Genomic DNA, 12,441 nt, shown 5'->3' with positions numbered 1-12,441 from the left:
GATATTCAATTCAGGTCAAATGTATGATATAAAGTATGTCTTTGGGGTGAGTACTATATGAAGAAATAATCTGGTTGAAGAAATGTTTTAGAAAAAAAATCAAGACTGATAGTACAGCCACTAGTCAAATGTAGCTATCAAGCACTTAAAATGTGATTAGTCTTAATGAGTATGCTGTAAGTATATCATAATCATCATATTTCAAAGACTTAGTACAAAAAAAGGAAAGTCTCTCAATAATAATATTGATTACATGTTGAAATGATAATATTTTGAATTTATTAGTTTAAATGAAATATAATAAAAATTGATTTTACTTGTTTCTTTATACTTTTAAAAATGTGGCAATAAGTAAATTATATATGTAGTTCACATTATATTTTTATTGGACAGCACTGGTATAGAGAACCAAGAGTAAGGTTATTATTGCCTAAGAAATCTGTTTTTTGTAGAAAAACTTGAATAATTCTTCATTTATAAATTTTGTTTTAATGTATGAAGAAATAAGAGAATATAGAGTGTATGGAAGATCAGGTTGTGCCATAGTAGTCAAGTTTGAAGATAATTAGAAGGCTGAACAGCAGAAAAACAATTATTGAATAGTAATTTTTGGTATTGTATTACTGTACAATGCAATGTAAGAATAATATTAAGCCTATTCCAATGAAATACAAAAACAAAATAAGATTGATTTTTCCTATGAATTTACTTTCCTCTATTAAATTTACATTAAAAAGTATTAAGAAATAATGTCCTTGGAAACATACAGAAGAGCAAATGTCCATTAGAATTTATGGCCAAGCTGGTAACAAACATTATTACTATTCTTCAGCAATTAAGCAATTACTCTATTTGTAGAGTTGTTCATTCATTCGTTTATTAATTCACTCAGCAAACAGTTTTAACATTGATAAGGAGAGAGATAAAATCAAGATACTGTGATACTAAAAAAAAAAAAGCCATCTACCCATTTTCAGGCATGCTGGGAAGATTTGAAGGTGATTTAACAGTAACTTAACAATGCAGACAATTAACTCTGGAAAGAAACGGGAGCATATATCAAAACAGCCATTGTTACCTCTTTACACATTCCAATCACCCGGTATTTACCTTTGCAAATTGATAAGACTGTATCTCAGATTAGATCCAACTTGAATTTCTGGCTGTGTACTGCATGTGGTTTTTCAAAAAAGAATCCCTGTTTGAATATACCTCCTACAGGAATTCAAATACAAAATGCTCTAGCAAATACCATGCCACCCATTAAGTAAGCAGTTAGGCAGGTAAACCGGCTTGGAGGAATGGATGGTATAAATTTCCTCCCATTGGATGGTATGGTCCTTCCTCTTCATGCTCACAAAGCTTTGACCTTTGCCACTGGTCATGTCCTGATCCTGCCGCTCCAGGTTGTGGATGTCATCACAAGCAATAACCAGCACTCTTGGTAATAACTTCTCTTTAAATGTAAGTGATCTTTCTTTTGAGCATTTTGGTTTGGTGTAGATAAATATTCAATTAGTTTATTACGGCCTCTTTTCAAAAACTTTCAATATTTCACTCATTTATGATAGATAGAATTTTTTGTCATTTCTCTCTTCTACTTCTTTATCATAGCTGTACTCTATTTGAAGATGGGTCTAGTATAGTGGAGCAGAAACTGAGATGCATTGATACCAACCCTAAAGAGAACATGCTCCACTCCAATAGATAATCTCAAAAACAACACTGTTTCTTATAGATATCATGAACATTGAAAACTTTGCTTTATGGGTAAAGAAATAAAAATTTGAAATATAACTTAAAGTGCCTTTCCTAATGCCAAAATGTGCTAATCAATCATTTTACACACATACACACACACACTTATGGCTTTATTGCATCCTATTTGAATTTTAGGATGCATAAAGAATTAGATAAGTTATCTAGTTAGCTGGCAACAAATTCTGTGGTCCTGTTCATACAAAGTCTTTTCCTCCAAGGCAAAATTTGTCTCAATTTGTAAGGTTTCAAATTATTCCTTTTTCCAAATACTTAATTAGTGTCTATTTTGTTGGTTATGCCTAATTTTTTTTTAAAACTTTGAGTGGTGTGCAAGGGAAAATTATGCCCCCTTTGAAATAGTCATGTGTTAATAAAAGGCAGTCTTTGGGGGAAAAGAAGCAAACAAACAGACAAAAAGATGATACTTAATACCAAATATATTTTGAATTAGAACATTGGAAGAAAAATAAGAACTACTTTCACAGATAGATACCAAGTTCAAAGATCTATGTTCAACCATGTATTTTCAGCCATCTTGATAATTAACTGGGCAGCCATCATTAAACAATTGCTGAGGCTGTGATATGATCCTTGGGTCAAGATATCAGAAATACCACAGGACTTCTGAAAGGCTGCCCCTTAATCTACATTTTGGCCAACATTCTTTTCCAGCTCTAATACCATCTAACTTTATGAAAAACAAACAACAACAAAAACAAAGCAAAAAACAACAACACACACATGGGAAATTTGAGCTTCTAGAGAGTAGGAGCCATCATTTGATATTTCACAAAGCCAAGGAAGAAGTTTTAATGTATTTCGTTTTAATTCATTTCAGTATATTAAATCATTACTAAAGTAGCAAGCTTACATTGTAAGAAGAATGTGAAAACATTGTGGAAAAATAAGCTTTATTTATTTGATATGGCCTTGTATCTGTCAAATAAAAGAATTGGAAGAATTCTCCAGATTACTTAAATAATCCTCAGGTAATCTTCAGAGTTGAGGAAGGAATATAAAGAGGCAATAGTGTTGAAATTCTTCTGAGATTTAAGCTGATCTACAATTTGTAAAAACCTGAGCAGTTTAACTATATTCATGCTATTTCCACATTAAGTCATAGCAACAAATCAACATTAGTAATAATAATAATAATAATGTGCTTCCTAGAACTCTGCAAAGAATCCATTGAAGTTTTGTTGGAAAGGGTCATTTTAGAGTTATAACCCATGAGAGATTCCCGACAAGTCTACACATTTCTGCCATTGTACTGTCCACAATGGCAAAGCATGGTTGAGTCCTTCATCAAATACTGAGTATGGGCTGGTACATAATCTTTCCACTTAGTCCATAATCTTTCACACCACATTTGTTTAAATGGCATAAAATTTCTCACACAGTGGAACAGATCTTAGGATTTGGACAAATATTAATAATATCTTTGTTTTTTTAAAGTACTTGAGAATGAGTCCAAACTAATAAAATTGAAACTCCTGTATCATGCTCAGTAGCAACTTAAGCCTTCTTCTTGTTGGAAAATGAACAAAATGTAATGATTGTGTGGACAATACAGGCATGCAAAGTGAAGTAAAAAATTAAATCACATACCCCTCCATTATCTAGTATTTCAGGTGGGGCATAAAGCTAAATGGCCTTTATTCTCCTCAGGTCTCCAACTCTACCTGTTTAAGGCAGAGTCTAACTGGTTTGTAGGTTAGCTCCCACAGTGGTCACTGCCAAGACTGGCAACAGGTTGAATCCCTTCAGCAATCTGGGTCTGTTTTCTCTGCCACACTGCTAGTTCCAAACTTTTCCTGGACTCAAGAGTTAGGAGTCAGGATGGCCTCACCTTGTCAGTTTAGGTATAATCAATCACATCCCTGCACACTAGATCAGTTATTTCAACTTTTTCATCTCATGGCACACATAAACTAATTACTAAAATTCTGCGACACACCCAAAAATATATTTTTGCCAATCTGACAAAAAATAAGTATAATTTTTATTTATTTACAAAAAATGTATTAGTAATAACCTGTTCTTTCTGCTTCAGAGTGACTAAAAACTCAGGTGCCTATACATATATACTATATGGATCTCTAGTACCAAGAATTAACCAGTCAGAGACAACCTTATTATGTGATGTGACCAATAAGATGCAACTCTGTTAAATGTCCTAAATATTTATGGTTCAAGATAGGGCATTCATACCAGATGGCTATTGTTGTGTACATGGCTGTTGTCTTTTTTTAATTTGACAGTGTATGAAAAGTGAGGTCAGTGTCCTGACTGACTAGTGAGATATTGTGTGTTTTAAAAATTCTTAAGGCACACAAGTTGAAAATCGCTGCACTAGATGGTTGACATCAGTACTGTCGCATACAGTTGACCCTTGAACAATAAGGGAGTTAAGGGTGCTGAACTCTTACCTAGTCAAAAATCTATCACTTGACTCCCCAAAAACTTAACTACTAATAGCCTACTGATGGCAGGAAACCTTACCGATAACATAAACATTGATTAGTACATATTTTGCACATTAGAGGCATTATATACTATATTTTTACTATAAAGTAAGCTAGAGAAAAGAAAATGTTATTAAGAAAGAGAAAATGCATTTACAATATTTATTGAAAAATATCCGCATATAGGTGGACCCACCCAATTCAAACCCATGTTGTTCACGGGTCAACTATACATTGCGTCATTTGATCCTCACAGTAATGCTGTGGGGTTGAGGAGGTAGTTATTATTATGTCTGATTTTATGTATTAGGATCCTGAATACATTTTACTTCCCCATTTGACTCATTGGTTTCAAAATGTTGCTGAACCCTCCCAACAGCGATAGACACTCAATGGAAACATGAGGATTCAGTCAAACTGGTTATTTGGCATCATATAGACCATTATTTCCCAATCCACAAGTGCATTGTGGCATTTGGTGAGTTGGGAAGACGCCCTGGGTGTGTATCATAGTCCAAGGTTTCTCCATTTCCCCGTGTTTCCTGTCTCTCATCTGTTTGGCTTCTAACTATCAGTGCAATCATATCTCATTCTTCAGCCTGATGTCACATGCCGAAGATCAGAAGTTCCTAATCCATAGGAGGCCTCAGCAGCAGGTAAAATCAAGATTTATCACAACCAGGAGGCAGTTGGCTTGAAAATCAGGTTTTGTAAGGGCTCTTCAGTGAGGCTGTCTGCGTTCTTGTAGTTCTGTCACCTGTTGGCCCTGTGACCTTGGGCAGATCTTAAACTTCTTTCAGCCTTTGTTTTTTTCATTGATAAAATGAGGATAACAGTAGTTACCTCATGGAGTTTCTTTGAGGTTTAAATAACAAATGAGAAGTGATTAGAACAGTGCCTGGCACAAGCCAAACATTCAATAGATATTAGCTATTATAATTTCAAAAATGTTTTAAATTATATACCATTTAGAGATATAAAATTGTTTTAACCAGATAGCAAGTGTATGGAAAGTTATTTAATTTCAAAAGTAAATTCTAAATTTCTAGAAGTCGGTCATTAATTTGTTATAGCCAAGGCTCTCTGCTATTTCTCTCTCACTCATTCTTACATTAAGTGGTAAAAGCGCTTACACTGTACTTAGTGTTTTAGATGTCACTTAATCCTCTCTCTAACCCTGTAATCTTCCTTATAATCATGTAACATTATTATCCTCACTCTATCATCAAGGAAACCAAGAGAAAAAACCACTAAAAATAACTTGCCCAAGGTTAGGAATCTTGTGTGTCGTGAGACTGGACTTCCATCTCAAGCCATTGAAGTTCTCATATAATGAGTGCTTACACTGAGATGATGTTGTCCTACTTTGAAAAGACATGATTTAAGCAATGCCAAGAGGATAAATTGCACATTTATTTAAAGGTTGCCGTTGGGTGTCCACAGAAAAATAGTCACACCAGTAGAAACTTATTGCCAGCTTGTTTGGTTGGAGCTTCAGTTCTTGATGGCTTTGTGGAATGTTGCCAGACTATAGGTTATCTCCACTTTTAGATTTGCCAGGGTGTAGAAATATGTCCTCTGAGTCTCTAGGTGTTCTGGCAAATCGCAGGTAAGCAAAGACTTAAAATAATTGAAAATTTTTTCATTAAAATAAAAGATAAAAATAAGTCTTCACACTAGACTAAATTCATTTTATTTTCAGAAGTGGGCTATTTCAAGGTAGTTTTTGTGTGAAAAAATTAGTTTGATAATGCTCAGAGTTAGGTCACTGTACTTGTTCTCTTCCACACTTTCTCAGGATGTTAGTCACATTTTTATTAGGACACTATTTTCATTTCATTAATCAACTCTGATGTATAAAATTAATCTGTAATTATTAAATGTTTTATATCAGGCATTCCAATGATGTGGCTGTTTTTAACAACAACCTGTTTGATCTGTGGAACTTTAAATGCTAATAAACTCTTTAATTTGGAAAAAGAAGCGAATCCTGAAGTGTGGATGAATACTGTAAGTCATGAAAAATTCCAAAGAACACCAAATAAAGCAGATAATAGGTTATGAAATTATTAAAAGTCCTGCTAGAGCTGAAAATCTATGATAAGAAAACAGAGAAAACAGGCTATTTTTAAAATATATTTTTTTATTAATTTCAGAGAGGAATGGAGAGGGAAAGAAATAGAAACATCAATGATGAGAGCAGATCATTGATCTGCTGCCCCCTTCATGGCCCCTACTGGGGACCAAGCCTGCAACCCGGGCAGGTGCCCTTGACTGGAATTGAACTCAGGACCCTTCAGTCCACAGGCTGATACTCTATCCACTGAGCCAAACCAGCTAGGGCTAAAACAGGTGATTTTTAATATTTCTCCAAAAGTCAAGCTAGGTTGGTCTGCTCTTTTGGCTGAATAAATAATACTTTCTAGTCATGCAAAGCAGAACTGTATTTTTACAGACAACTTATATTTTTAATAATATTAAGAATTTATATTTTAAGCCACCTGGATGATATTTATAACTGCCCTCTATTGGGCTATGATCTTATTATCTTTAAACCAAGAAGGATCTCAAAGACAATTGACTTGAGAATATAGTTTGTCAAAAGAATGGATCAATGCTAAATATTATCTCCCCCCACTAAAGAAATGTCAATAGTAGACATTTTCTAATATTCTGCTTATTTTTTATCAATACTTTATTTAATAAATTAATTTTACAGTTACCTGGGGCTACAGGTTACAGATAATTCACCCTGATAAGCTTACAACAGATACATTGTTCTAGTTTCTTTTGATACCCATTCTAGAACATGTTTAGCTAATGCCTGTGTTTTCACTGGCCAGAGTGAAGTCATCGCCTATAATGGCTACCCCAGTGAAGAGTATGAAGTTGTCACTCAAGATGGGTACATCCTCAGCATCAACAGAATTCCTCACGGGCGAAGGGATACTAGGAGTGCAGGTACAAGTTGTGCCCCTCCCGATAAGGATTGGATATGACTAAAATTCAGTGCTGGCTTTTCTTTAAGAGAGTGGCTGATATATCAAGCATGTTTTGAATTTTGCATTAGTCTTTAAATGATTAGCAGGGAGTCTCATTCTTTCTAATTCTCAGAAGACTGCCAAGAACCTGAAAATACAAAGGGCGAGACTGATCTTGACAGCAACTAGGCTTGCCTGTTAGGGTGTAAAGGCAAAGGTGGATCCTGCATTTTGTAAGCTCATTACTGATTTTCCAGGTGATAAACTCCTGTATTCCAAGAAAGTGGATTTCTTCAGTGTTGGAGAGGGATTTGCTGGGTTGTATAAAGTTGGTTGTGGGGTGCCCCAAAAAAGTATCTCTGGCCCTCACTAGAATCAACAGACCACCCTCTTCATGATAAAAGTTCAACTTAAATGATTGGCATTTCTGAAACTTCTTCCAGGAAAGAAAACTTTAACATTCACACATGCTCTGATCTAAGAGACTGATGGTTTGTGGAATGAAAGAGCATGGTGTTAATATGGCCTCGTTCTAGAATGAGGAGCCAGCTCTGCACAAGCAGAGGGGGAGCCAGAACTGCAAAACCTCTGAAGAGGGAGAGAGAAGAGCAAGCAAAATCTCTGCAAAGCCTCAGTGACCTCTCTGCATCAGCTCTCCCACCGTACACATTTAAGAGCAGCTATAATCATGTTGTTCGATACTTTCTCCCTCTCAGAAAGAAATTTGTAATTCAAGAGTTTTTTTTAAAGTGGGGGGAGTGTTATGTGAGTGGGATTACCTGACAAAACATGAGACACCTAAAGTTGAATTTCATAAACAACAAGCAGGCTTTCTTATATGTCTCACTTGAGTATATAGAACTCAGATGGAAAAGTTATTCATTGTTTTATTCAAATTTAATAGGGCCCCCGGGTCTTTTTCTTTATCATTTTTGTTTGTTTGTTTGTTTGTTTTTTGCTAAATCTGGCAACCAAATCTCCCTCAGGAGTGGGGAAGAGGGGACTATGAAATACAAAAGGAGAAAACTTTTTCAAGGAAAGGTTTTGCTTCAGGAGGGAGAATTTGGGAAGATTTGGAATTAAACGTCATTTATCAGGCATATCGTTCCTAGCAAACCTATGAGGTCAATACTATTAATCATTATTTTACCGATGATGAAACTAAGGCAAGCATGATATGAAATAGACTTGAAGTCACACAAATAGCAAGTGACAGAACCAGGATCCAACCCCAGGCCACCTGACTCCAGAGCCCGTGCTCCTAACAATTAAATTATAGCGCTTTTGGAAACATTTCACCCTGGTCCTTCTCATCTCCCCCAATGAATACTCTATGCATTGGGAATTTGAGAGTTGGCAGAGGGGTGTTGAGCTGATTTTACTATTATAATTTTCAAATGTTCTCCTGCAGGAGGAGGCTGGGTGTTTGGTTAGAAGCTTGGTGAGAAATTAGTGATTGTCTATTTACACTCACCCCCTCTTCCTCCCTAAAGGAAGGACTGGAAGAGGCATAGGACTCCATTAAGTGTCATCACTTCCATGTCACTGTAAGCCATACCCAGAAGATATGTAAATATGAAATCATAGAGCATAGCAGTTACAAGCACATGCTTTGGCATGAAACAGAACCCAGCTTGAGTCCTGACACAGTACCTTGTTAGCTGGGTGACCCCTTGGGAAAGTTACTTAATTATCTTAAGTCTTAGTTTCCACACCTGTGCAATGAGAATCCTCAAAATAGTAACTAATTTATAGAGTTATTGTAAGAATTTAATAGGCTCAAGCATGTCAGTCAATGGCCATAACACCAGGTACAAAGTATTGCTCAAGAAATTTGCTCTGTGATCATAAAGTTCTACACTAATGACAGGGAAAAAGTGAATAGTGTTTTTGCTTTTTGCTTTTTCTGGTGTGGTGTGTGTATGTGTGTGTATGTGTGTGTGTGTGTGTGTACGCATGCACATTTCTATCATGTTCCTGAGATGCTCTATTTATCATAAAGTATTTTCTCATTATCTACCTATCACTGTTCTCTCTCTTTCCCTCCCTCACTTCAGGTCCCCGGCCAGTAGTGTACATGCAGCATGCCCTGTTTATAGACAATTCCTCCTGGCTTAAGAATTATGCCAATGGAAGCCTTGGATTCATTCTCGCAGATGCAGGTTATGATGTCTGGATGGGGAACAGTCGAGGAAACCTTTGGTCAAGAAAACACAAAACACTGCCAGTGACTGAAGAAGAATACTGGGCCTTTAGGTAAACTGTGTCAAGTTTGAGACAATTTTGAATATAATAGTGTGAATGATATTAATAATAATCTATGATCTTTGAAGCCACAGTTCCTTGTAGTTCCTACTAACATCTCAAAAGTCAGAAACAGCAAGAAGCTTTGATTTCCACTGTTTCTCCCATAGTCAAATTACATCATTTTAACAAAATTACTTTAACATCCAATGCTATACATTAAAAGTACAGGAATTCTTATGACCAATGTATGCAGTCAATCCATATTTATTTAGTGCCTAATATAGGCTCTAAGCATTCAAAAGGGAACAATGCCCCTGACCTCACAAATCTTCTATTCATTCTAGTGCTGCTAATACAAGTCCTTTCTCTTGGACAGCCAATCAGTTTCACAATGATGTGTATCAGTACTAGATTATTTTTAGAGGAACTACGGTTGAATTTTATAGAATACTATTTTTTTGTTTTGTTTTTAAATATATTTTTATGAATTTCTGAGAAGGAAGAGAGAGAGAAAGAGAAACATCAATGATAACAGAGAATCATTGATTGACTGCCTTCTGCCCTACCTTGACTGGGGATTGGGCCCACAACCCAGGCATGTGCCCTGACCACCAGGAATTGAACTGTGACCCCCAGGTTCATAGGTTGATTTTCAATCACTGAGCCATGCAGGCCAGGCTAGAATACCATTTTAGAAAATTCTAATTTGAGATCTTTAAAACTTTGTTAATGGGCAATAGAGAAGAATCTTTTGATATGCTGAGTGTTTCTTTTAGTGAAAGTGTTTCTGGGGTCACCAGAGGACAAGCTGGTGCCACAGTAGGCTTTCTTCATGGGCCTAAGCTCACTGTCATATGCAAAGTAATGAAATACTCAGAATCCACTGGCAGGTTGAGAAGAAAGTAAGGATAGAATAAATTGTTAGAGTCAGAGTTTTCAAGCAGTGTGGCGAACATTGGGAAATATTTTGTGTCACTGGTCCTTGGCTGGGAGCTAGGATCTTGTTTACTGTAAGGTATCACAACTCCCATACTTGGGAGTATCAACCTAGATATTTCCTCACATGTTGTCTATTAAAACAGTCCTCTAAATCATGGAGTACATGACTCAACTAAATGTTATATACCAATTATTCTCCTGTATCAATACTAGCTGAACTGGTACTGTAAGATTTTGGTATATGTTGAATATACACTGAGTGACCAGATTATTATGATCTCTGAACGCATAATATCTGGCCACTCAGTGTGTGTGTGTGTGTGTGTGTGTGTGTGTGTATATATATATATATATATATATATATATATATATATATATATATATAGAAGATTTGTGAGGTCAGGGGCATTGTTCCCTTTTGAATGCTTAGAGCCTATATTAGGCACTAAATAAATATGGATTGACTGCATACATTGGTCATAAGAATTCCTGTACTTTTAATGTATATATGTATATATATATTAGAGGCCCAGTGCATGAATTCATTGTGCATGGGTGGGGTCCGGCTAGCCTGGCCAGGGGGAGGGGACATGGGCGGTTGGCCAGCCTGCCTGCTGGTTGAACTCCTGGTTGAGGGGACAATTTGCATATTAGCCTTTTATTATATAGGATATACAGTGAGTGGCCAGATTATTATGTGTTCAGAGATCATAATCATCTGGCCACTCAGTGTATATTTCTTTATATGACAGAAATGTTAATAACAGCAACAACTATTTGTAGCCAGAGTCATTTCTTTAATACTATCCAACCTTATGACTTCCTTATAGCAAGTGCTATCATGTTCATTTCACAGATAAGAAAACTCAAGCTTAGAGAATTTATGTAACTGATCAAAAGCTAGTACATGCGAGAATCGTGATTTACAACCAATTCTGTTTCCAAAGTGGGGCATTCAAATGGCCCTGAGAGTCTTAAGTTCCCTGGGGGAGTCCAAAGGAGTGGCATGCAAACTAGATTGGGGGGTGGCGGAAGGGAAGTGAAGCAAATACAATGGAAGAGAGTGAAGAGGAGAAATGATAAGACTGAACTTCAGATACTATACACAAGTCTTGAAATCATTCCTGTTATTAGAAAGTAACCCATGTGAATGCAGTAAACTAAAGCTACACTAGCCTACATGTAACTGGATAAATAATGAAATATACACCAAATAAGTGTAAAAAATGTGATCAAATGATCCGAGTTTCAAACTTAGTTGGGAGTATTTATAAGACCCTGTTTTATTTTGCAGTTTTGATGAAATGGCCAAATATGATCTCCCGAGCATAATAGACTTCATTGTAAATAAAACTGGGCAGGAGAAGTTGTATTTTGTTGGACATTCACTTGGCACTACAATAGGTATGTTTACAAAGGTCAATGTTTTACAAGGGTCAGAGTCTTGTAAGAGTTCACCTTTAAACTGGAACAGAGTCACTGCCATTAATAATGTCTTTAATTCTCTGTCCTGTTCTTAGCACATAATTCCAGTGACCTAAATGGCTATAAACCTGAATTTCAGAGAGTGTACGTAGGCCAGATCTTTCCTTCATTTCTGATCATAACTACATATTTGTAATGGTGATGTAATTTCCCAGAATAACATGTACCCCAAATCCAAAGAAATATCCAAAGAATAAGTTTCTAGACTCCCTCTGAGCTGAAAATGTAAAGCCTAATGACATAAAATAATCCCTGAAGAATATAATCATACCTTCCTCACAACCCACATGGGATTTTTAAAAATAAATAAAAGGGAGGAGCTTATATTTATATTTGAACAAATTAAAAAGATATGATCATTTTTTGAGTTGGAACATGAAAGCTTACTATAATAAATCAAGGGGGCTTATCTATTTAGTGTATAATATAATATGGAATATCAATTAAATGTAAGAACTATGTAGAATGTTTTTTAAAAGTCCCTGCTCTTTGAAAACATACTTTTTAATCATTTCCTATCTTTTTTGGGGGTGGGGAGGGGGATCAATAATCTAGTTCCAAAT

The 12,441-nt window shown here is 35.8% G+C and overlaps 1 protein-coding gene across 1 annotated transcript in view; it reads left to right on the top strand.

Moving 5' to 3' along the window:
- Positions 1-6,128: 6,128 nt before the first annotated feature.
- The window catches only part of LOC308257801 (uncharacterized protein), a gene marked incomplete at both ends in the record, with an annotated part of 53,633 nt that continues 47,320 nt past the window's right edge, over positions 6,129-12,441 (top strand). The window contains 4 exon segments of the mRNA XM_080687867.1: positions 6,129-6,236; positions 7,070-7,187; positions 9,265-9,463; positions 11,688-11,797. Coding sequence (XP_080543993.1) covers positions 6,129-6,236; positions 7,070-7,187; positions 9,265-9,463; positions 11,688-11,797 — 535 coding nt within the window.

The sequence above is a fragment of the Plecotus auritus genome (assembly GCF_963455305.1).
Source record: "Plecotus auritus genome assembly, chromosome: 9".
NCBI lineage: Eukaryota > Metazoa > Chordata > Mammalia > Chiroptera > Vespertilionidae > Plecotus > Plecotus auritus.
Note: the sequence above shows the minus strand (reverse complement) of the source record. Positions and strands in the feature narration are given on the sequence as shown.